Source organism: Lepus europaeus, chromosome 3, assembly GCF_033115175.1.
Source record: "Lepus europaeus isolate LE1 chromosome 3, mLepTim1.pri, whole genome shotgun sequence".
NCBI classification, from domain to species: Eukaryota; Metazoa; Chordata; class Mammalia; order Lagomorpha; family Leporidae; genus Lepus; species Lepus europaeus.
The window spans coordinates 53,209,618-53,236,138 of record NC_084829.1 but is presented as its reverse complement, the minus strand read 5'-3'; the positions used below and the strand labels follow the sequence as shown (position 1 = coordinate 53,236,138).

Genomic DNA, 26,521 nt, shown 5'->3' with positions numbered 1-26,521 from the left:
TCGGCAGTGAGGAAATAAACACGCATTTATGCTCAAATGTAGGTCGCCCCACCCTGAGAAATACCCAACATAAGCAGGCCAAAGAATTGCTCATAAACTAGAGAGAAAGGAGAAACTGAAAATGGTTCCTCTAATTGGGAAGGTCCTGCCGAGAGTGGGTTAGAGGGGGTGTGGTGAGGTTCATCCTAGTTCTGTGGAGGAAGAACGCACAGAGAGCAAGGGCCGTGTGTGCCAGCGTGTTCCACGTGAGAGAGGTGCCTCTAAACCAGGTCCATAGTGGAAAGAGAGCTCTTCCCTGCCTTCCACCTCTTTTTATAAGGAGGGGAGTGCCACACCAATTGGATATACAAACGGGGTGGGATCTTAGCATATGCCCTGGTCCTGGGTGTGACAGCTGCATCCTGGGAAGGTATGTTTAGCAAATTGATAGTTAAAGAGACAGCATCAAGAGCAGGGGTCAGGAGTCCCAGGTCATCACACCTAGTTAGCTTCCTGCCTATTTGTCTCCTATCATAACCATTTTCCTTCTGATTGCTTTGGGCCTGAAGTATGATCTATTGAAAGGGAAGCTACTTAGAGGGCCAATGGGGTATGGGATCTTCCCTCTTCTCACTTCATTAGTGCCCAGGCTCTCTGTGGAAGGAGGATTAAAGGAGACTTAGCCGTGATGGGAGGAGGTGGTTGGTGTTTGCAGGAGTGTGACTCAGGGACTGTGCAAAGGACAAGGTCTGGAGCACAGGGATGATGGCCAGATCTAGTGCAAATCAGTGTGACGAGATGAACCGAACAGGGGAAGGTGCAAGATTGTTGAGGTGGGTGTCGTGGATGGTGGCAGAGGGGGTTGCAGTGGGGTGAGGGCTGCAAGGCAGATGACTCGTTTTAAGGGAAATGACACATAAGTTTGGAAATAATATTTAGCCCAGCTAGAGGAGACAAAAGGGAGTCCATGAGGAAAAGCAGCTTTAATCTGGGTTTGAGAGGCTCAGACCTACAAATCAAGATTTAGCTACATAGATCGAGGGAGAAGAGGAGAGGTTGACACTGCAACAGCTGTGACACATTCCTACTGCCTCTCCTGTGGCTGAGTTTTCCCATCTGTTCAGTAAGAAGATGACGTCTGCCGCTTCTCTTTCCACTGGAGTGTGGTGATACTCCGAGTTTTAGGAACAGGGACCGTGGTCTTGCAATTCATTTATTTTCAGGGGTCACAGGAATCCTAGGAGCATTGACAAAAGATCACCTTCTAATAACTTCTCATGTCTTTACACATTCTTAAGCCACATCCAGGAGAGAACATACAGTCAGGGCTTCTGGGAGCTTGAGGGAGCTCTGTGGAACAGAGGGTCTATATACAGTGACTCAGTCTTACCAAGTCTAAGAACAGGCTTCGCCCACTCTGGTTGTGTGGGTAATCTTTATTTAATTAGGCTGATAATACACCATCCAAATTTGTCCATATGAGAAATTGTTTTCTTTCGTTTTAAAGGTCATTCTTGACTAATACTGAATTCATCTTTGCGTTCATAGAGTTGACAACCTAAAGTGTGGTTCCCACTATAATTTAAGTTTCATTTACTCTTACTTTGATTAGGATACGTCAAGGAATTGCTATGAGGAATGCCAGTATTTATATATCAGTACAATAGCAGAATAAAGCAATAGAATATGTGTGTGTACATAGTATGTATGCAAATTCACACACATATTTACACACCTATATTATACATATGCATATGCATACTCATGTATGACCCAGCTGCAGCCATTACGGCCATTTGAGGGAGAAAACCAGCAGAGGGGAGACCTTTCTCTCTGTCTCTTTCCCCTCTCTGTCTGTAACTCTGCCTCTCAAGTAAATAAAATAAACAAATAACATTGTTGCTTTACGTGATTCATGGCATTTAGTGCGTCTCCACATATGACTACATCATGGTCCCCTTCCCCTGCCTCCACAGCCGAGACAGGCTGGGAAATAACCTTGACTAATAGGTTTAGTCCCGCTGAATGTTACCCATGGTGAGGCCTTCCAGCATTGAGCCTGTTTTTGTCCCCTGTACCACATCAGGGTCATTGCTTTTTTCTCAGTGCTTAGCTGCCCTCCCTCCAGGTCTGGTCTTTGTTGACCTTGCTCAGGTGGATTTGTCACCACTAAGCTTCTTCATGCTCCCTATTGAAGTCAACAAGAATATATTATGAGACCCCCATGCTCTTGCCACTGTGCTAGTTATTTAGGAGAAATATAAACATAACTTTTATCCTTAAAGTGTTTCCATGTAATTAATGAAAAATGGTTAATGTACTTGAAAATGATAGAGCTGTACTCAGGTTCAGAGAGAAGGGCCTGTAACATCTCTACCTTTCACAGTGTGACATAGAGCTGTCCCTCTCTGCTTCCTTAAGCAAAGCAAAAGTGTTTAACATTGAAACACATGTTGCAGCACACACCTGAATCTCAAATATGAGTAGATCATACTGGTGAACCCTTTGTTTTCTAAACAAGCAGTTTTTTTCTGCTGTGGTGTATGTTTTCGATACTCCTAAGACTATTGTCTTTTTTTTTTTTTTTTTTTTTTTTAAGAATCATTTTATTTATTTGAAAGACAGAGTTACAGAGAGGAGAGGCAGAGAGAGAGAAAGGTCTACCATCTACTGGTTCACTCCCCAAACGACTGCAATGGCCAGAGCTGAGCTGATCCAAAGCCAGGAACCAGGAGCTTCTTCCAGGTCTCCCATGTAGGTGCAGGGGCCCAAGTACTTGGGTCATCTTCCACTGCTTTCCCAGGCCATAGCAGGGAGCTGGATTGGAAGACGAGCAGCCAGGACTTGAACCGGCACCCATATGGGATGCCAGCAACACAGGTGGAAGCTTTAACCCACAGCACCAGCCCCCAGACTATTGTCTTTTGAAATGATTTTAATCCAGGTTCTATCTGATTGATGTGGGCAGGGTAGGAATCATGTTTTTCCCCTTAAAAAACTATTTTTGCAAAGTTATCGCAGCCCCTAACTGAACATTGATTTTAATTGAATTACTGTTCATTTTATTTGAAAGGTAGAGAGAAATAGAGAGGGAGAGACGAAGAGAGAGAAAGAGAGAGAGAGAGCTCCCATGTGCTGGTTTGCTCACTCTCCAGATGCCTGTTTCAGCTGGGGCTGGACCAGATCAAAGCCAGGAGCCCAGAATTCAAGCCAGGTCTCCCATCTGAGTGGCAGGGGCCCAGCTACTCGAACCATCATCTGCTGCCTCACAGGGTGCACATTAGTAGGCAGTGGTATTGGAAGAGGGGCTGGGATTTAACTCTAGACACTCTGATAATGAGTTAGGGGCATCTCAAATGGTGTCTTTACCACTTTGCCAAACTCCTGCCTTGGGTTTTGATATTTTAAAGGAAGTATTTCTCTCTTGTAAAAAAAAAAAATTATAAAGATCAGTTTTGGAATGCTTTTGAAAAGGGAAGCAGCCCAGTGAGAAGTCCAAGGTACTGTATGTTATCTGTGGGATGGAGGCAGTCTTTGGTTTCACGCCAGACTGCTCTTTAAATTATGGTTGTTATGGCTGGCACCGCGGTTCAACAGGCTAATCCTCCGGCTGCGGCGCCGGCATACCGGGTTCTAGTCCCGGTTGGGGCACTGGATTCTGTCCGGGTTGCCCCTCTTCCAGTCCAGCTCTCTGCTGTGGCCAGGGAGTGCAGTGGAGGATGGCCCAAGTGCTTGGGCCCTGCACCCGCATGGGAGACCAGGAGAAGCACCTGGCTCCTGGCTTTGGATCAGTGCAATGTGCCAGCCGCAGTGGCCATTGGAGGGTGAACCAACTTGGTAAAGGAAGACCTTTCTCTCTGTCTCTCTCTATCTCACTGTCCATTCTGCCTGTAAAAATAAAATAAAATGGCTGGCGCCATGGCTTAACAGGCTAATCCTCCGCCTTGCGGTGCCGGCACACCGGATTCTAGTCCCGGTTGGGGTACTGGATTCTATCCTGGTTGCCCCTCTTCCATGCCAGCTCTCTGCTATGGCCCGGGAAGGCAGTGGAGGATGGCCCAAGTCCTTGGGTCCTGCACCTGCATGGGAGACCAGGAGAAGCACCTGGCTCTTGGCTTCGGATCAGCACGATGCGGTGACCTCAGCGGCCATTGGAGGGTGAACCAACGGCAAAAAGGAAGACCTTTCTCTCTGTTTCTCTCTCTCACTATCCACTCTGCCTGTCAAAAATAAATAAATAAATAAAATAAAATAAAATAAAATAAATAAATTATGGTCATTAGGAAGAGAGCAATACAGCCTCGAAGAGTAAGGCAGAAACAAATGTGCATTTGATTCTTTCTCTGCTGTCTCTGCAGGCTTCTTCCATCGGGACTTAAAGCCTGAGAACCTACTCTGCATGGGACCAGAACTTGTGAAAATTGCAGACTTTGGGCTGGCCCGAGAAATCCGATCCAGACCTCCATACACGGACTATGTATCTACCAGATGGTGAATACTGTTTTTCTCCAAACTATTTAGTTGTACTTGTCTAAAAAGATACAAAGTCACAGCCATTAACTTTTCACTCAGAGAATAGAGCAATCTGAAACACATATCTGTAGGTATGTCAACACTGTGCAAGGTTAAAAGCTTGTAAGTAATTTTAAATTATAACAAGTTACAAATAAGATTTTGTACATAGTTCTTTCTGGGAACAGTTTCCCAAGAGAGTTATATAAAATTTCTCTAATGATCTATTTGAAAACCTTGTAATTGCTATTGTTTTTTAAAGTATTTTATTTATTTCAGAATAGTTTTAAGTTTACAAGAGAAAAATTGTGAGGTAACAATACAAAGAATTCCCATATATCTCTTACCCCTTTTCCCCATTAACATTTCATGTTAGTATTTTTGTCACAATTAATGAACCACATTCAACTAATTGCTGTAGTTAAAACTTTTTTAAGATTTATTTATTTGAGAGGCAGAGTTACAGACAGAGAGAAGGAGAGACACAAAGAGAGGTTTCCATCTGCTGGTTCACTCCCCCAAATGGCCGTAATGGCCAGAGCTGGACCAATCCGAAACCAGGAACCGGGAGCTTCATCCAGGTCTCCCACGTGGGTGCAGGGGCCCAAGCATTCAGGCCATCAGCAGGGAACTGGATCAGAAGTGGAATGGCTGGGACTCAAACCGTCGCCCATATAGCACTGCAGGCAGAAGCTTAACCTACTATACCATAGCACCAGCCCTAGTTAAAACTTTCAGATCCTACGAATTTGGTTTAAGCAATTTGCCATGACCAAGGAAGTATTTTACACACATTTTGTGTCTTCTTTCTCTTGCCCTTCCCCATCCCTTCTCTTTCCTCCTAACTCTCATTCTCTGTTTCTCAAAGATGCTGTAGATGAGACTCCTGTAGAGAAGTGCTCAGTAGAAAATGTTATAAGGGGCAAATACCCGGCACAGCCATGAATAAACCACTTAGGATGGCTGCATTTAGTATTGCAGTGCCTGAGTTCAAGTTCCAGCTCTGCTCCCAATTTCTGGCTTCCTCCCTGTGGGGCAGCAGGTGATGGGTCAAGTACTTGGGTCCCTGCCATTCACATGAGAGACCCAGATGAGTCCTAGGCTCCTGGCTTCAGCCTGGCCCAGGCCCACCTGTTGTGAACCAGTAGATGAGATTCATTCTCTCTCTCTCTCTCTCTTTCTCTCTCCCTGTGTGTGTGTGTGTGTTTTAATGTTTACTTATTTGAGAATCAGAGTGACACAGAGAGAGGGAGAGACAGAGAAAGAAATTTCTTATCTGCTGGTTCACCACCCAAATGGCTGGGGCTGGGCCAGACCACAACCAGAAGCATGGAACTCAATCTAGGTCTCTCAATGAGTGGCAGGAGGCATAGGCACTTGAGCCATTCTTTGCTACCTTCCCAGGCACATCTGCAGGGAGCTGGCTCAGAAGTGAAGTAGCCAAGACTGAAACAGGTACCCTGATACAGGATGCTGGTGTTGTAAGCAGTGGCTTAACTCACGGTGCCATAAGGCTGACCTCTTTGTGTGGTGCGCTCTCTCTCTGTTCCTTTCAAATAAATAAAAATAAATAATTTTTTTAAAAAAGTGTACACTAAGTCCTTTAAAAATTGAAAAGAAAATACTATGAAATAAATAACCATTACTTTTCTTTTTTATTTTCATTTTATTTGAAAGATAGAGATAGATAGAGATCAATCTTCCATCTTCTGGTTCATTCTCTAAGTACTTGTGGCTGATAGGGCTGGGCTGGGCTGAGCCAGGAGCCCAGCACTACATCCAGGTCTCCTATGTGGGTGGCAGAGACCCAGATAGTTGAGCCAGCACACCTGCTGCCTCCCAAGGTGCATACTTGGCTGGAAGCTGAATTGGAAGCAGAGGAGGTCGGACTGCAACCCAGGCATTCTGATGTGGGATTGGGGGCGTCCCAAACACTGACCTAAGCACTGTACCAAATGCCCGCCTCTAGAAGCATTGCTCTTCAGCAGGCCACAACAGCTTCAGAGTCATCACAAGTCCATGCACCACAGTAAACTGGAGAAAACACAGAAATATAGAAACTCAGAGCCTGCGTTGTTGCTTAATTTGATTTCTGACCAGTGGAATCAGTAGCTCGTGGTTAACCTCTGTCCCTCCAGGTACAGGGCCCCAGAAGTACTCCTGAGATCCACCAACTACAGCTCCCCTATTGATGTCTGGGCCGTGGGCTGCATCATGGCAGAGGTGTACACCCTCAGGCCGCTCTTCCCTGGTGCCAGTGAGATTGACACGATATTCAAAATTTGCCAAGTCCTGGGGACACCGAAAAAGGTAATGATGCAGAACAAAGGCCTGTGGACCGATGCCGGCAGCTTCTTGTGCTGCTTGTGGTCCAGCCCTGTTGAGCATCTGCTTATTGTGGAATCTTTCCTTCAGCCTTGGTCAGGTCCCCAGATGTGCCTGCCTCTCTTCCTCCTTCTGCTCTTAAGTATGCTGTCTGTCCTGGCTCCCTCTGTTTTCCTCTCCTCTTCATTGCACCTCCCTGCAGAGCATCTCTGTTCTCTTGGCCACAACTCATATCTCAGGTCTCCTAAATGCAATCTGTGCTCTCACCTCCCTCCTTTTAATGCCGTCCAATCCACATATGTACAAGTACGTAAGGGAGTTACTCCCGACTCCCTCACCGTCACCTCGAACTGAGTCCTTCTTCCATTCCCCATTTCTGGCTCTGGTCCCATCGTAACCCCAGAGTCCCAGGCTTGGGGCTGGGCTTTAGCTTTGCCTTCTCTCTTTTCGTCAATCCTCCTTCCCTTTAACCAACCAGTTGGTCAGGACGTTCTAATGAATATCACTGTGGTATCTGACACATGCTACTCATTCTTTGAAGTTAAATGCTGCCATTACAAGTGGGACCATGACCAGCCTGCCTGTGTTAAGAGTATCTTCATCTTCCTGTCTTCCATTCTTCCTTTCAGCTTAGCTTTTGGTCTGCAGCCGGAGTCATCCTCCCAATGAACAGCTCTGGTACTGTCCTCCCTCCCTAAAAATAGTGGTTAACTCTCATCCCTATTCCCCACATGGTGCCTGCCTGCACACCCTTGGGCTGTGAGCCCTGGAACTGCCCCGCCTCTGTGCTCTCCCCTGGACAAATCCTGCTGCCCCTCCAAGGCCCTCAGTGATCTCCTGCCTCACCACTTCTCCACTTTCCTTGTTATCTTCAGCTGTGTTCTGTGTTATTAATAGAATTATCTGTGGATATATCTGTTTCCTGGACCACAGGTTCACTCCGAGCAAGAATTTGTCTTGTGTTTGTTTTCCCAGATCCCAGCCCTGTTGCTGATACAAATGAGACCCTCACGTGTGTATCTGTACGTCTTGTGGCCTTTGTCACTTTTTAGTCTACATGATTATGTTTTTTTCATAAATGTCTTGTTATCTTCTTTAAAGAAGGTACTATGCTTAAGGACAGGATTTTCATTGGATTGTTTTTTAATATCCAACAGCACTAAGCTTATAGTAGACGCTCAGTAACTAAGTAGATGAGTGATATAAGCTTTACTTATTGCCACTTGGCTTTTGAAAAGGGAAGGGAAACAACTACTTCAGGATGTAGTTTATAAAATAGGGGTGTTACAAGTAGAAGGAATCTTGAAGATTTGTTCAAGATTTTCCATCATTCACCCCTACATTCAGTGTCCCATAGATATGATGCAAGAAAAAGCAGAAAGCTTGAGACTGAGAGAAACAGCTGCCATGGTCTTCTCAGCATGTGGGTTTTTGCTGTGGGAGTGGAGAGTAGGAAGGCAAGGACCAATGAATTGAATGAAGCTCACAGAGACAGTAAGTATACCTAGAAAGTTTATTATAGGAAAAGAAAGTACACTTCCTAAAGAGTAGAAGCAGGCCAAGAATCAAAGCTCATATTGAGGCTGAGACTCGAGGTCCCAAATGTGAGAAATGTTACATGTGTACAAGGGTGAGGAGCCCTTAGTGTGGCTGTGAAGACCCCTGGTGTAGGGGTCCCCTGGCTGTTATCATATCTCTACAGCGTATAGGCGAAGGGTTTCCAAGTTGGCAGTTTCTTTTTCTCAGCTTCCCCAATTAGCCCTTTTTTGTCTCCTCCCTCAGTGTCTTGGTCTTGGATAAAGGAGGCAGAGATGGAGAGAAAGGGACAAACTAAAAAAGACTTTAGTATTTGCTTTTCTCTGCTTCCCAGGTTAGCCCTTAGCTATCTCCTGCCTCATTTTTGAATCTTCAAGTTGAGCATAAAGTAACATAAGTAAAGGATGTAGGGCTTCACAAATTCTATTTGACTCAGGAATAAGGTATCATATTTAGTCTGCCCCTCAAAAAAATCTTATTAGCAATTTCTAGAACTCTGACTCATGAAATGCAGTTGAGCAAATACTAATTTTGTTCAGAGTTAAAATCACTAGAGATGGACTATTTTAGGTGAAGGTTATAAAACAAGTTGATTGAAAGTCTGGTCCTTTCCACTATTCCCCAGATTTCCTGTTCTTTGCAGTCTTTTCATTAATATGTCTCTGTGTCTCCTCACCTACACAGCCACAGTAGTGATTATAGACAGGTTCGGAATATGGCTGCCCTTCCATCAGGAGCACACGTGCTGGAACCCAAACTCAGGTCATAGCAATTAGCTAAACAAGACTTTTTGTGTTTTCCTTTTTTCAGACTGACTGGCCTGAAGGCTACCAACTTTCAAGTGCTATGAACTTCCGCTGGCCCCAGTGTGTCCCCAATAACTTAAAGACCCTGATCCCAAATGCTAGCAGCGAAGCAATTCAGCTCCTGAGAGACATGCTCCAATGGGATCCCAAGAAACGACCAACAGCTAGTCAGGTTTTCTTCTGTTTTCTTATTCTGTTTGATGCCTCTCTTATGGAGTTCATGTTTAATTCTCAATAATCTCTAGAAATCATGTAGGAAAAATTTTATTTAGTGTTCTAGATGAAAATTAGTATTGATATATCTTATATGGTATACCATTAGTGATAAGAACTTAAAATAGTTTGGAACTTAAAGTAGCAAAGGTTTATATAACATCAATGCTTTGAAAATTGGCATATAATTCATATGATATATCACCACATGTGTAGAAATGAAAACAGGTTTATGTATCTGTGTTTGGATAAGGTTATCAAATACTCGTGAGTTCTCTATGAATTAAGATTGCAGTTGTTGGCCGGCACCGTGGCTTAACAGGCTAATCCTCCGCCTTGCGGCGCTGGCACACCGGGTTCTAGTCCTGGTCGGGGCACCGGATTCTATCCTGGTTGCCCCTCTTCCAGGCCAGCTCTTTGCTATGGCCCGGGAAGGCAGTGGAGGATGGCCCAAGTGCTTGGGCCCTGTACCCGCTTGGGAGACCAGGAGAAGCACCTGGCTCCTGGCTTCAGATCAGCGAGATGCGCCGGCCGCGGCGGCCATTGGAGGGTGAACCAACAGCAAAGGAAGACCTTTCTCTCTGTCTGTCTCTCTCACTGTCCACTCTGCGAGTCAAAAAACAACAACAACAACAAAAAAGATTGCAGTTGTTTATAAGCCAGTACTGGCTGTTGAAAAACAGCTTCATAACTTGTGAAATCCAACACACTCATTTTCACAGATAACAGAGAGACTGATAGGTGTGGTAAAGCTAGAACAATGACTGTAACTAGTATTTTATAGCACTTTGCCTCTTGAAAATGCTTTAGTATATCTTATGTGACCCGAACCTAATAAAACTCTATGAGATAAGCATTATTGTTTTTACTTCTGTAAGTGAGAAAACTGAATCTCAAAAAGCTTAAGGGATTAGCCCTAATTGCTTATTCGGTAAACAGTACAGACAGTGCAAAGTCTAACACACAGATGGTGGATCTTACAACTTCAGTTTCCCTGTTTTCTTACTCACCCTCTCCTAGGCCACTTTGAGTTAGATTATGAAATGCACCCCAAAGTGGACTAGTTGCGCCGTGAGCTCCAGCACTCACCTGCTTCCCGCAAGGCCCCCTTTGTATTACGTGTATCTGGACCCTTGTCAACTTGTCTCTTTGACAGTTCCACTACTCAGAAGATCAAATGAGTGACCAGTTCTAATCAGAGGAGAGATTTGGCTGAGAGGAGGTGGTGAGGACATTTAAACAAGGCGCCAATGTAATGTTAGGACTTATGATAGTTGGGGGACTAATTTAAAGTGTGTAGAAAAGCAGTCTTGCAAAATCTCCAAGAAAAAAAAGCTAGAATTCAGTGCTCTAAAAGTCTGGATGGCTTCATGGGGTTTGAGAGCTCACAAAATGCACCAGGGCTGGTGGAATTCACGAATGGTTTCAGGGCTGAGAGGATGTTTTCTGATGAACCCAGTTCTTTAAAGGATGCGCACAGAAGTGAAAAAGATTCTTTAACAAGGAATCAAGAGAAATATGTACTTTGAAGCACAGTGCCAGAAAACCTAAGAATACCTCCAAATCGTCTGACATTTTAAAAATGAGACTACAGAAAAAACTCTTCAAGTCAGATGCCAGAATCCATGGCCTCTACCCAAGTCTCCGCATTGTTTGCTTCTTTGTCCACCCTTATTTAATCATTATATAATCATTAGGGACGTTTGTTAACTGGGTCCCAGGTTCATTAAGAAAGATCATGTTACATTCAGTGGCTTCCATTCAAAAAGACAGCAGAATCCACGGGATATATCAAAAAGAATTGTAAACTGCAGCACTTGTAAGATTTAGCCTCTGGCTATGCAGCAAAGTACTGACGTTATTTCCTTGAGAGCTGCAATCTTGAAGGGGAAAGCTTAACTTTTGCATGCATTACGCTCTTAGCACTTGTGGAGTTATAGCGTGTATACCCACTTGTTTTGTCCTCTATTCTCCTGAGTCCTCCAGGAATTTTAGAGTTGACTCTGGTTCTGTGTTATTTTCTTCTCTCTGTAGAATTAGGAAACAAATTAGGGTGAAATACCATGTTTAAGACATGTAGCAAGTAAGTCGAAAAACCTGGATTGACACTGATCCACAATGCTATTCAGAAGTAGCAAAGGTAACAACAGTATAACTGGCTACTTTAGCCAAGTAATTTTTTTAAAAGATTTATTTATTTATTTGAAAGTCATTGTTACACTGAGAGGAGAGGCAGAGAGAGAGAGAGAGAGAGAGAGGTCTTCCATCCAATGGTTCACTCCCCAATTGGCCGCAACGTCCAGAGCTGTGCCAATCCGAAGCCAGGAGCCAGGAGCTTCTTCCCAGTCTCCCACGTGGGTGCAGGGGCCCAAGGACTTGGGCCATCTTCTACTGCTTTCCCAGGCCTTAGTAGAGAGCTGGATCGGAAGTGGAGCAGCCAAAACTAGAACTGGTGCCCATATGGGATGCTGGCACTTCAGGCCAGAGCGTTAACCCGCTGCGCCACAGCGCTGGCCCTAGCAAGTAATTTTAAGTGTTGCATCCAGTAAGTAAATTTTAGGGTATCTTAGAAAAGGAAGATGACAAGGGGTGTTACAGATGCAGAATGCTGGCCTGAGAAACTGTAGGAAACTGGTCACAGGGAATGTAACCCAGCGATCATGACCGTGTTCTCAGCCCTGGCCTGACTTCTCCCGCGGTCTGATTTGTCATTCCAGGCCCTTCGATACCCTTACTTCCTTATTGGGCACCCACGGGGCGGCACCCTACAGAGTGTTCAGGATCCAGGAAAACCACAGAAAGACCTCTTGGAAAAAGCAGGCCCTGCTCCTCACATAAAGCCTGTCCCTCCTGCCCAGCCCCCAACCAAGCCTCACCCACGGATTTCTTCACGACCACATCCCACCAGCCAGGCCCCTCAGCATCTCACCTACCCCTACAAAGCAGAGGCCTCCAGGACAGATCCCCCGAGCCATCTTCAGGAGGACAAGCCCAGCCCCTTGCTCTTGCCATCCCTGCACACCAAGAATCCTCAGTCGGTAAGCAGCCAGGGTTCTCCAGGGAGCCTTGTGTCTGGCTTCTTCCTCTTCTGACCCCACTTACTGTGAGAAATCTTCGCTTTGCTGATCTAACTATAATATATTTATCTTTGCAAGAACATGGGATGATGAGAGGATTCTTGGCCCAGCAGGTAAAGATTCAGATTCAAGCTCTGGCTCTGCCTCTTGGTCACAGTGCTGCTCTTGGGAGCAGTTGTCAGGTAGTGATTGAGACCTGCACTCTGCAAGCAGATGTCCAGGGTCACAAATCTCAGCTCTGCTATTTCACAGCCCCAAGACCCTGTGCAAGTTGCCTGGCTTCCTCTGCTCCCCATTCCCTCTTCTGTAAAATAGGGGTGGTCCCAGCTTCCACCCGATGGGATTGTTTTGAGGACTGTTAAGACTTGAAAAGGACTCAGAATTAGACCTGGTACCCAGTTAGCCCTCCAATAAGAGTTAGTCATTGTTACTATGAATCCCTTTGGCTCAGGTTGCCCATCTGTCAGAGGCAGATCGCGAAGCATGGCTTGCCGCCATTCAAGGGTCGATCATGATGCTCATGAAAAATCATAAAGCGCCACCCTAATATTTGTGACTGGCACTCAGATTAACGCTGGGTGCTCACTGAGCCACATCTTTCCCTTTGAGCTGGTTTTCAGAAGAATACAGTTAAGTGTTAAATTCATTCAACTGATATCCTGATAAGTGATTCTAGTTATCCTTAGCTTTGTGATGCTGTCTGAAGAGTGTGACTTTATAACACCTTTGAGCAAAAGGAGTTCTTTTCTGTCAAGTAACATTCACGGGGGGCTGGCTCCCAGCCAGCACCATGTGAGGCACCCTAAGAGTGGTATCTCCAGACTTCACCCCAAATCCGTGATTTAGGAATGGTGTGTTTGGAAATTTGTCCTGTTGTAAGAAAATTCTGTAATTAGAGATAGCTCCAGGTCTACTGAGAAGGCAAAGAAGGCATTCTTTAGAATTTCCTGGAGCAGAGCAGGATGGCGGGCACCTCAGCCATGCTCTCTTGGATCTCTATGCATAATAGCGTAAATCTCTAACTTTCCGGGGTGACTCTCAAATGAGAATGCAGTCAGCTTCCTAGTATGTCAGAAGTATATTAAATCCCCTTGTTCAAATCCTTGTTTTATGCAACTTAGTAGCCTCCGTGGATGAGAAGCAATGCAGTTGGGGCAGGACAGGAGAGATCCAGATGTCTGGGGATATGATTTCCATGATTGCACTTGGAGACAGCCTGCATGTGGGGAATGTTATGCCCTAGGAGCCTCCTTTCCATAACAGAGGATGCTGGGAAAGGGGATTGTCCATGGATGGGGTCTGTTAATCCCAAGTGTTGCTCCTCTCCTCCTCTTGTTGATACAGAAACTTCCAGCTGGCCTAGAACACAAAAATGGAGAGATGAAGCCAAAGAGTAGGAGGAGATGGGGTCTCATTTCTAGATCAACGAAAGATTCTGATGACTGGGCTGACCTGGACGACTTGGACTTCAGCCCATCCCTCACCAGGATTGATGTGAAAAACAAGAAGAGACAGAGCGATGACACTCTCTGCAGGCAAGTGCATGGCTGGTGGCTGTAAATGACTGCCTCTGTACCTATCAGATGATGCAGTGTCCATCTGTCTATTTCTCTTTCTCTCCGACGCATGCTTGCTGACCTAAGTCACACCCTCTTGATCTCTTGATTCAGATTTGAGAGTGTTTTGGACCTGAAGCCATCTGAGCCCATGGGTACAGGAAACAGTGCCCCTACCCAGACTTCATATCAGAGGCGAGACACCCCCACCCTGAGATCAGCCGCCAAGCAGCACTACTTGAAGCACTCTCGATACTTGCCTGGTAATATACAAGGGCTTGCCTGTTCTGGGGTCAGTGATGGGAAATGTTGTCATTGTAGTCACAGGTTCACACAGATTCTATTTTGAAAGACATATGCGAGGGCTTCTCGTTGGAATTAATGGGTCCACTGTAAAAATACCTGCTGAAGTCTCTGCCCACATTTTTATCACTTTATTTAAAAAATAATAATTTGTTATATTTATTTGAAAGGCAGGGTAACAGAGAGGGAAAAAGAGAGCCATGGAAAGTTTTGAACAGATTGGATTCTGCATTTATTTTATCTCTAAAGTCTGGTATAAGATTAAATGCAAGTTTTACATCTTAAGTGCATTTCAAATAAAATTTAAAGGCATTTTAAATAGCTTTTTGTGTATACTTAAGGTATATAACATGATACCTTATGCATGTGGATACATGTAGATAGTAGAATGATTACTATAGCAAAGCAAATGAACATCTCCTTCATCTCACATCGTGGCCTTGCTGTTTTTGTTTTTGTGACAAGAACACTAAGTCTACTCACTGAGTATGAATCCCATACACGGTGTAGTTGTGTTACCTGTGGTGTTCATATTGTACTTTAGACCTCATTACTTGTCCTTCACACCCGCTGCCTTGTATCTTCTTACCCACATCTCTCCATTCTTCCTCACCTTCCCTGCCCAACTTACCCTGGTAACCACTGTGTTGTTCCCTCTCTGTATATTTGAAAAAACAAAAATTCAACACATAAATGAAATCATGCAATATTTTTCTTTATGTGTCTGGCTTATTTCATTTAGCATAATATCGTCTGGGTTCATTCCCCACCCCCTTTTTTTTTTAGTGCTGAACAATATTCTACTGTGTATATGTACCACAGTTTCTTTATCCATTTATCCATCGTGATTTACATTTTAAAACCCCTTCTTCTCTATAGGAATCAATATAAGAAATGGCATCCTGCCAAACCCAGGCAAGGACTTCATTCCATCAAATCCATGGTCTAGTTCTGGTTTGTCCGGAAAGTCTTCAGGGGCAGTATCGGTCATCAGCAAAATAAATTCAGGTGAGGAATGCTCATCAGCTCCTGAAAGACAGAAAGCCAGTCCTTTGGCTGCACTGCCAGATGGGAGACAAGCTGTGCAACCACTAGGGCCTCTCTCGTGCGCAGACTCAGGCCTGCTTTCCTGCTCTGTCTGCCTCTCTCTAGGCAGCGGGCTCTGGGGTCCCGGCCAGCTCCCACAGGGCCCTGCCCTCAGGAATCATTGAGGAATAAGGCAGATTGGTAGCTGGCTCGAGGGACAAGCAGAAATAACTTTACAGACTCTTGCGAAGCCTGACTTCAGAGGCCCTGCTCTGCCGTGAGCCATGTGGAGAAGGGCCCCGTGTCGCGAGTGCAGTGATGGCACCGAGACTGTGTTGGTTTCAATAAGGATTTTATTACGCACTGGGGGAAGTCACACATCCTAATTCACACCACACACTTGGCAAACCAACCACCCAAGGTTCCCAAAGTACCTCCAGTGTTCCTCAGGACCTGTCTTAGTCATAGAGGATGGATTCTCACAGCATCCCCACAGGTGGTGCCTCTGAGCTGAAGAGCGCAGTACCCTCTCAGTTTCGGACGAGCAGGGCTTTAACAGCAGGCGAGCTCAGAGCCTCAGCATCAGTATTATGGTGAAGTTGTTTAGTTTCTACTCCTAATACCCTGTCTGCCTCACTCCAGCTAGTCCTGTCCATCTGGGGACTTGGCCTTTGAAATCCCTCCTGTCTAGAAGGTAGCTCCTTTGTTAAGTAAGGGAAGGAGTTGCTATTCCTGCAGGCTGACTCACTGTTTGCCTCCCACAGGCAGCCCATTCCTTCCCCTTGCACCTCACCCAGCTTCACTTCTCCCTGCCTTCATCCTTCCGTTGTTTGCATTTGTTAAGGAATACAGAGAAAGAGATCAACAGCCTGTGTGTACCCACAACCCAATTGAAGAAGTCAAGCCTTGAAGGCACACAGGAAGCCAGTGTCTAAGCCTTTCCTTCCCCCTCTCCCCTCCATCTTCCCTGCCCTGGCCTGATTTGGGTATTTTTTTATTCCTGTGCACTGTTTTAAAGTAGGTGTGAAATTCCTAGCACAGCTTTGCATGTTTTAAAATTTATACAAGAGTACTTCAAAAAGTTTATGGAAGATGGGATTAAAAAGATAAGGTTATTTTGGTGCTAAGATTTTTGAGATCCATGCATAGATTTTTTTTCAGAAGATATGTTTTTCTTAAGCTTTTCAGAGACCACTCACATGGATTTCAAAACTTTTTGTACCAAAATGAACTTTTCTTTCCATTCCACTTTTCTACAGACTTTTTGAAACACCCCTAAAGAATGTATGAAAATGTGGCCCCTTAAAGTTCACCAGAAGTCGAGTCTGTGGTGCCACATATGTTATTGAAATTTGAGGTGCCATGCAATATTACCATATGCTTATTAATAAATCCCCAATATTAATAAGCCCAAGTGGGTTCTTGCCTAATATTTAGAGAAGAATTCTAAATACCGGCATAAATAAACGAGGCAGCATGGTACGTTTTAAGCTTTTATTTAGTGCGAAAGATGTATAGGAGAGTGAGAGCTTTATCTAAGAGAGAGGGGTAAATCTGAGTTCATAAATCTGAGTACCAGGAACCGGCCACAAGGAGGAGCATCTAGGCCAGGAAGCCTAGGGCTGGTGGCCCCAAGGCCACACGCCCTGGAGGCATAGGGCTACAGCTAGCCCCCTACTGGCAAGAGGCCAGGTTGAGGGAAATGGAGGAAAGGGCCCAAGCACACCCTGACCCAGGCTTTTAATCCACTCTCAAAGGGGAGTGGTTCATTAATCTTATTGGCTGATGGGTGCTCAGGTGTGGCCAGGTAAGGGCATGAGGTCACACAGGGGCGTGGCGAAGGCGTGGGGTCTTCCAGCTCACAAACCTAATCAATTTTAGCCCGTATGCCTGCCTACTTCACCCTCAGATGAGCATAATAATTGTGGGTAACCACTCATTTTAGTAAATCTGTATGTAGCAGCTATACACACACACATGTGTATATAACTATATTATATCATAATTTCTTGTTTAACCTTCCTGGAAATTATCTATTGCTTCTCTTCCTGCTGAAACATAAAATTGTTTACAAATCTTGCTTTTACAGAGCGTGCTGAAATGAACATTGCTTCAACCCTGTTCTTGTGCCTATGTATTGGTTTCTCTGGTGTAACTGGCAGCGTAACTGTTAGTTAATTGCTATGCTCATGTTTGATGTTGCATATATTGCTCAGTTGCTGTCCAGCATGGTGTCCTTGATGCCACTTGATTAGCGCCAAGACTTAAGATGGTGCTAACGTGATGGGTGTGTAGTGGTTTACATTTGCATAGCCTGTTTACTGATGAGGGTCATCATTTTTTCTTTGGTTTATTGTCTACAATGTTTTTTTCCCCCTTTTGTGACTTACCCATTCAAATTCTCTTCCCATTTTTCTTCCTATCTTTAGTTTGCACAAATGCAAAGTTCCTCTAGCTGAAAGACATAACTCCTCCCTCACACTCGCATTCCAGGCCATCTTCCCACCCTGCCTTAAGCAATTGCCAAGAACATTCTGTGTTACGAAAACAGAGCAACTCTACTTATTCACTCTTTTCCCAGTGGATAGAACTTCTGTTTGTATAACAGCCTATCATAGCATTCTTCACTATGCCATGTGTGTATTAAGCTTTAATAATAAGCATTATAGCTATTCCTTCGGACACCCAATAGTAACGGATTCCTTGCTGTATGCAAGGCATTGCATTAGCCTCTCAGAATGCAGACAGACCTTGCCCTTTTTAAAGAACTCTGGAATGGAAATGGCACACAAAGTAAATGTCTCTAGCATTTTTTATTAACAATTAATTTTTTCTGATTATGAACAGGAATATTTACCATGTAATTATTTGTCATAGCTAAAGAATTGGGACCGATGTTGTGATGCAGCAGGTCAAGAATTTGAGTGTTGATTCTAGCCCCAGCTTCTCCACTTCTGATCCAGCTCCCTCCTACTGTGCCTGAGAAGGCAGCAGAAGATAGCCCAAGAGCCTGGGCCCCTTCCACCAATGTGGAGACCTGGATGGAATCTCACACTCCTTGCTTTGGCCTGGCCCAGCCCTGGTTATTGCAACCAGGAGATGGAAGATCTCTCTCTTTCCCCTGTCTCTCTCTTTCCCTGTCTCTCTCTCTCTGTTTCTGTAACTCTGCCTTTCAAATAAATAAAAACAAAAAGAAATAGCTAAATAATTAAGATAATCTGGCCAGCGCCGTGGCTCAACAGGCTAATCCTCCGCCTAGCGGCGCCGGCACACCAGGTTCTAGTCCTGGTCTGGGCACCCGATTCTGTCCCTGTTGCCCCTCTTCCAGGCCAGCTCTCAGCTGTGGCCCGGGAAGGCAGTGGAGGATGGCCCAAGTGCTTGGGCCCTGCACCCCATGGGAGACCAGGAGAAGCACCTGGCTCCTGCCTTCGGATCAGCGTGGTGCGCCGGCCGCAGCGGCCGTTGGAGGGTGAACCAACGGCAAAGGAAGACCTTTCTCTCTCTCTCTCTCTCTCTCTCTCTCTCGCTGTCCACTCTGCCTGTCAAATAATTAATTAATTAATTAAGATAATCTGTGTGTTGATCAATAAGAGAATGAAGTATGTTTTAGCCTTATTTTAGAATATATATATACTGACATGGAAGGGTGGCCATTTTCTATTCGTGGAGTGAAAAAAGCAATTGCAGAGCAGGCTAAATCTATTTTTAAAATAAATAAAAACATGCAATTCTCCTTTTTAGAATTTCTCAAATGGTGCTGTTTGATTGCTATGTAGAGGAGCAGCAGCACTGTCTTTGCCCTCCTAGCTGTCCTGACCATGTAGCTAGGTAGAACACTGTGCTCAGAATATATTCTTTCATCATCATAATTTTTTAACCTAAAAGCAAAAACTTACTTTTATTCTTCATGGCTATCCTTTAACAGTCCTGTGTCCTCTGCATACTTTGTCTTTTGGTGCCATGTCTATGTGTTTTTGTAGTAATGACTTTCTGCTTTTGCAAATCAGTTGGTTCCGGCTCTACAAGTTCTAGTGGACTGACTGGAAACTACATCCCTTCCTTTCTGAAAAAAGAAATTGGTTCTTCTATGCAGAGGGTACACCTGGCACCTATCCCAGACCCTGCCCCTGGTAAGTTCTGTTTCAGACAATTCATGAATTGATTCCACAAATAGTTAATGAGCAACTGCTGGGTGCCAGATGCGGTACAGACCTGGAATCTACCAATGAATGAGAAAGGCAGCACTTCCTGCTCCTGGGGCATTTGCGCTCTATAGTGGCTCTGCTCATAGGTGCTAAGGAGAGAAACCAACCAGGCAGGAAGCAAGGAGTGTAGGGTACAGATTGCAGTTTTTATGCTGTGTGGGTTAAACTGTTCCAGATGCAGGATCCTTCAGTGCACAGGTTTGAAACAGGACAAACCTGGCAAACTCAAGCAGTAGTAAGGGAGCCAGAGTGCAGGAGTGGTGTCAGTGAGAGGGGGCATAGCAAGCAGAGGCTAGTGACCTGAGGTCCTGCAGCAGGCCCTGGAAGCTACGTGGGAGCCACTGCAGAGTTCTGTGGAGGGTTGAGGTGCTGATGTCCATCTTCACTGGCTAACTCGTGCCACAGCTTTTCACTAGACAGGAGCAGGTGCTAGATTGGAAGCAAGGAAACCAGTCAGGAGATGGTTGTAGTTATCCAGACAGAAAGTGATGCTAGCTTGGTAAGAGTTGAATTGACAAAAAGTTGCCAGATTCTGAGTGTATTTGAAAAGTCGAGCCAGCAAGTTGGCAAATGATAATTGGGAGGCAAGAAAGTCAGAGAGGCCAGAAATGACACCAGTATTTTTGGCTTGACAACTGTAGCTCTAGGATTGTCCTTAATGGAGGGAGGGGAGATGGCAAATTGCTCCTTCTTAAATTTCTCATTTTGGGACACTTCTGACACCCAGATGTATTCGTCTGCCCTTTGCTAGCCCGGGTCCCTGCCAGCTGCCTCTTTCTCTTTCATTGCAGGTTATTCTTCCCTGAAGGCTGTAAGACCTCATCCTGGACGACCTTTCTTCCACACCCAGCCTAGAAGCACCCCTGGGTTGATACCACGGCCTCCGGCTGCCCAGCCAGTGCACGGCCGGACAGACTGGGCTTCCAAGTACGCATCTCGGCGATGACCATCTCAGCAGCGAAGCCCTTCATAGGGGAAAACGGGACACTTCCCCTTAGCCAGTGCATGTTCCACCTGCCAGAAACACACAGCTGGTGTAAAAGCAAACCAACTCTTTATAGTTACCCTTCTGAACTGAGACATTTCAATATTCTTTTTTAAAGTTTTTTTAAATATTGATTTGGATGCAATACCCTTTTTTGTATAGAATTATTTTATTCTAAAACTGGGTCCCATTATTTTCTTATACAGCAGCGTTTTGTATATATGGGTTATGTTTTAGCATTTTATACAGTCAACTTTGTAATGAACTTTTTAAAGATTAAGTGACTTTCCTTTGGGGTTCCAGATAATATTTTATACAGATTTTGACAAATGTAATAATATTGATGCAGTATTGCAACAGGGGTGCAGTTTATGCGATAAAGGGTTATTTACTCTGTGTGGAGATATTTGGAAAGTAGTTAAATTTTAAACGTGGCTCATTAGGTACTTCAGACTCTCCTGGATTGACATTAGAAAAGCATCCCTCTGCTTTTCTTAAGATATCATTAATTTGAATTTTTGATGCCACTGTGCAGTCCGGAAGGTACCACTATAGAATCGACTTTGTTTTATTTTTATTTCCAGATGAAAGAACTCTAAGTAAATGTTTTTTTGAAATTGGTGCAACACCCTTTAATGTAGTTTCAGATACCCAAATGAAACCAAGCTTCATCATGCTATGCCTTCGTATTCGATTTTCTCCCATTTTTAAAATCGTATAAGTATCCATAAGAGGGATGCTTCCATGTCAAAAGATTCGCAACATAAAGGTTAACACAGTCTGTTATGTCCCTGCTACGACACATGGCCAAAAGAAACACAAATTTGAAAGCCACCGAAAAACTTTTATTATAATAACTGAGATAGAAACTTGCATTTGGCTCAGTTCTCCAGGCCTGGCTCGAAGCAGCCAGTGAATAATCTTCTGTCTCAACTGAATTCTCAGGACAGTCTGGGTAAGGGAAGGTTTATGGCAGTCACAGTTACCATAGCGTGCCACATCTAACTCCTAACCCTTGTGTAGTTTCTTTTGAGAGTGAGAACTCTATTGGGCAGAGGCTATTCATTGAGAGCAATGTTTACAGTGATTTTTGAAAATGACAAAGCTAGTTTGGAGACAGAAAAACAGGAAAGGTCCACTCTCATCCATCTCTGTATGGCATATGTGCCTCCACTCATGGTTACCTTACAGGCAAGAGGAATGGTCACCATCAGTGAGCGTGACATGGTCTCAGCAGTGTATCAACTCACAGTCTCCCGGGGTTCAAACTACTCTTTTGGGTCCAAGTTCTAGAATACAACAAGTTCAACCACATGAAATGTACACTTTTTAAAGATTAAAAATGTATAAATATAGGCACTTTCCTATGGTTCAACCTAATAAGTTGGCAAATGATTGCTTTGGTGGGTTAAGAATACTTTGCAGCCTGAACAAATTACCATGGCTTCCAAAGGACTCTAACCTAAAATCAGGGAGTAATTTATACTTTGGAGAATCCTGCTCAGAAATATACTTGACCAAGCACTATGACTTTTTGGAGCATGAGAAAAGCACATAATGGATGTGGACTTGATACGTAATTGTGTCCTGTCTACAAGCTGGCAGCAACTCTTAATGTGTAAATATAAGCACAACTTGAAGCTGAATTCATTTCTGTATTCTATTTTCAACTCGTTATCTAAAGCAACAGAAAATGTTTTCAGAGATGAGTCCTCTACTATGAGGTTAATATTTATTTTCTCTTTCTGTATTATATATAAAAAATAAATTAATCTGCAACCTTGCTCAGCTTTCCGGAAAGCTGGTTTGAGATTGTATATACATACCCCTTAGAGAAGCAAGTGGGTTGTTAATACTCTTTGTACTCTAGTTTGTGTTAAGATCATTCCAATTTTTTAAATTGAAAAAATCTAGTTACCCAGTTATTGCACACAGAAAAATTGATTTTGTAATCCTTTTGTAGAGCTCAACTTTAAAATACTACACTTTTTTTTTCTTTTTACCCTTTCTTTTGTTTACTAACAAACAACTTACCTTGAGAAGTCAAACACATGTTCATGTGAAAGTCACAAAGCTGATGTACAGTTGAGAAAACTAGGAGACTGTAAAAAATAAATCAGTTCTAAAGGACTAGCAACATCCTATAAACTACTCTTTTTTTCCCACAAAATGAGTTAAGAGGACAAGTTGTATATGCAACATATATACTGTAGAAGGGAATAGTGGCCATTTTTTGTTAAGTGCAAATAAAATGCTTGTTTTGCATACTTTTAGTTGCTATATAATTAATAAAACATCATGCAAGACACCAACAGGAATGAAGAGTGTTAACTGTACCTACCATGATGATACCTCATTTACAGTGAGAGCTTTCTGGGATGTGAGGAAATGGTACAGAGCTGGCTCTCATTCTGTAACCAAAGGTTCAGAAAGTGGTGTGCTAGGGAGTACAGGTGTGCCTCCCTTAGAGCAAGCCCGGGAGGTGGGGTGAGGGCTGTATTTTTATTGGAGCTACTCTTGGCTTGATTGTTCATTTTACAGTACAATTCTATCAATTACCAAGACCTCACCCGTTTCATGCTTGAATGATTTTAGTAGGAATAACATTGATTTACAAATAATGTCACATCTCTTGCATAAAGAACTATAGACATTTAATAAAGTGACACCATATGGTTTTCAAAAGTTGAATACAATCAAGGCAATCCACACCAAACAAAATAAGAATTGTTTCCTTTTTTTGACATAACTATAGGTACTTTGAGTTCATGGGCATCAGGTTTTCTCATGAAGTAGCTTTTCCCTACCATTAAGCCATTTTTTTTTGTGCCATTTAGGACAGGGACAAAAAAGAATGCAGGCTGTACATCTCAGCTGAACATATGACCAAAAGCAATATGTTTTTAAGAAAATGTTTTACATACTAATTTTGTATCATTTTAAGCATACTGTAGCAACTTGTTTGTTTAATATATGTGGTTAATTTTTATTTTTACAATTTCCAACCAAATGTACTGTACTTTTATGTATTTATTGTAAAGATTTTCTCATGGGAACCATTTAAAAAGACAAACTGGAGGTATTATCGGTATTATTGGTTTCTTATTGACATTGTGCTAATGTGAATTTAAAATGACCTGAAAAACTCTTCTGATCTCAGATATCTCAGAACAGATAGCAGTTGAGTCACCAGATTTGAGTACAATGGAGTAACAGAATATTTTCATTTATAGAGCAAATATTCGTAATAATGAGAAGATAGAACAGAAAACCACTTAAGCAAGACTACAGAAATCAATGCTTTTTGAATAGTTTGTCTTAAGGTGTTTAAAAATGTTAACTCTATGTAAGGAAAATTCTCCTGCTCCAAATAAAATTACACTTTACCAAAAACTGATTTGAGTGTTCTGTTTTTCTATGCTTTCATGTTCTTCCGCCAAAAGTTAACACTTTGTGTTTCCTAATTTTTGTATGCTAGTTAGTTCTTTTCAAACTTTGATCTTTTATACATTATCCTTAATGCTTAGTGTATTGTCACTGGCACGTATCTGGAAATGTACACTTGGAGCGGTATTAGGAGAAGTTATACCCTGCAATGTGGAGGGTTTTTGAAATGCAGCTTTTAGCAAGTTACAGGACCGGAGATATTTAAAAAGCAGGTTACAACAATTTCTTGTGGGTGATTTCATCTTCCTTAATACCTACTTTGTACGTTTTCCTTCAAAAGAAGCTCATAGCTGCATGAACTACATGCAGGATGCCACAGGAAATTCATTTTCTAAACATAATATGACAGGCTGGCATTGTGGTGTAGCAGGTAAAGCCGCTGCCTGTGAAATCGACACCACATGGGCGCTGGTTTGTGTCTCCACTGCTCCACTTCCTATCCAGCTCCCTGCTAATGCACCTGAGAAAACAGCAGAGGATGGCCCAGGTGCTTGCAAGCTCCTGGCTTTGGCCTGGCTCTGCCCTGATCATTGCCATCACCTGGTAGGGGTGAACCAGTGGATGGAAGATCTCTCTGTCTCTCCTTCTCTCTGACTTTCAAATAAATACATCAATATTTTTTAATAAAAATTTTAAAAATATATAATGACTGCTTTGAAAAGATTTTGTAGCAAGATGATCTGTCAATCATACTTGCATTGGCAAATCCCTAAATGTGTCCCTCACCATCAGAATATGGCTATCCTTACTGTGTCACCTTGGGATTTTTCTGGCTTTCTATTAGCACATTCAGCCCTCCCTGCTCTAGCTGGATGGGCTTTTAGCAGAAAGCAGCCTTTATTCCTGCTGTCTCAGGCTCAGCGAACTCACATCCAAAAGCTGAGCCAAGAACAAAGCCACAGTTTTACCTTATATACCTTTGCTAGTTTCCCGTTGTTTTTCGTTTTAGCTTTAGTTTCTTTGTCCTCGTACATAAAATACATTCTGATTGGATGCTCCAGTGCTGCAGGGTTGCTCTAGGGCTTCACTTGGGTACATGGTTACTGATTAGGCCACATCAGGCTTTGTTGTAGTTGTTCCTGGAAGACCCCTACCACACTGCCCCTCCAGACTTCCTTCCTGATGTGAAAACACAGTTAGAACAGGGTCCGATCCTGGGCATTTATAACCAAGACTGGATTTAATGTAAGTCGACTCTCTCTTGCTTGGAGTATTTACATTTAATGTTCCTCTCAAACTGATACTTAAAACACTTGATTTTTTGTTACAGCAACTTCACATGCTTTGGAGCTGGCAGGTGAAGGGTTAAGGCTGACAGAAAGGCATTCCCAGGACCTCTGAAAGTGTACCAGGTATATTGTCAGACTGTCCTGGACTGAGATAACTCCAGGGGTCCATGAGAATAAGATTTCAGGGATTCCCAAGCAATGAAATGACTTTAGCGTACCCTCCTAGAATGACAATGTCATTACAAAAAGACATTCATTTCTCCATAAGCCTGTGTGATAATAGTCTTAAGCTACCTTAGTTACTCTTTCAGGTGAATGCTACCCCTATTTAGAAAGATTGGACATAAGAAATTGTCACTTTGGAAGGTTAAAATATAGCAAAATGTCAGAATTTGGTATGATTCAGCAAATCAATTAAAAGTAAGGAACTGGAAATAAGATGCTTGATCAGCAACATGGATATTATTACAATTAGAGTGAACTCCTGTACAAAAATGTGTTGGAAAAAAATGAATACAGCATGATCAGTGATGGCTTTCAGCAAAGTTGGAGAACACAGCTTCTACGCGTGATCGTGTGTTGGGCTACAATTAGAAGGATGAAACTGGACATGTACTGTTAATCCTATTTGGAAGTGGCTTTCCTGACTCCTGGGGTGCCCAGCTGTTTTGGCCTTGCTTCTCTTCTTACTCTACACACTTGCCCGGGTGAGCTCATGCTTTGACTTCAAACAGATCTGTCAGTCCTCTCTTCCATCACTAGCTTACTCAAAGTGTCTAGTGCACATATCCAGTTGGATGGTTCATGGGAATGAAAACAAATCAACTGATGTCCCCTGCTGGGTCTTCCTCCACCTTGATGGTTCCTTGATTCATTTATTCAGCAAGTGTTCTCTGAATGCTTACTCCATACTCAATATGATATACAAACAGGAAAAATCCACCTAATCTCATGAAATGTATGTTGCTAAATCTACAATTAAATAAATGTAAAAATCATGTGATAATAACCATCTTCAAACTCCTGATGCTACTTTTAATTCACACCTATCTCGTTCTCCACACTGATAATAAAATCTGATGATGCGTAGTTTGTGTGAATTTTTAGTTGTACAAAACATAATTAAATTAATAAATATTTAAAAGTCAAGAGAAACTTGTCAAAAGAAAGGCAGACTGCCACGTGCAGCGCCTCATTTGGATGTGTCTGGAGTCTTGGAAGCTTGACTACCCTACGTTCTCCTACAAATGGACCTTGAGAGCTTGTTTGGAGGTTCTAGCAGGGGAGCGCAGCTACTCGTATACCCTTGACCGAAGACCGGT

General features: G+C 43.4%; 1 protein-coding gene across 1 annotated transcript in view; it reads left to right on the top strand.

Moving 5' to 3' along the window:
• CILK1 (ciliogenesis associated kinase 1) overlaps nt 1-23,920 on the top strand; it is a 39,710-nt gene extending 15,790 nt beyond the window's left edge. The window contains exons 5-13 of the mRNA XM_062186280.1: nt 4,338-4,470; nt 6,630-6,801; nt 9,163-9,330; nt 12,089-12,409; nt 13,793-13,983; nt 14,119-14,267; nt 15,187-15,315; nt 19,341-19,463; nt 20,330-23,920. Coding sequence (XP_062042264.1) covers nt 4,338-4,470; nt 6,630-6,801; nt 9,163-9,330; nt 12,089-12,409; nt 13,793-13,983; nt 14,119-14,267; nt 15,187-15,315; nt 19,341-19,463; nt 20,330-20,484 — 1,541 coding nt within the window. The 3' untranslated portion in view covers nt 20,485-23,920. The remainder of the gene's footprint in view (nt 1-4,337; nt 4,471-6,629; nt 6,802-9,162; nt 9,331-12,088; nt 12,410-13,792; nt 13,984-14,118; nt 14,268-15,186; nt 15,316-19,340; nt 19,464-20,329) is intronic.
• The last annotated feature ends 2,601 nt before the right edge of the window (nt 23,921-26,521 follow it).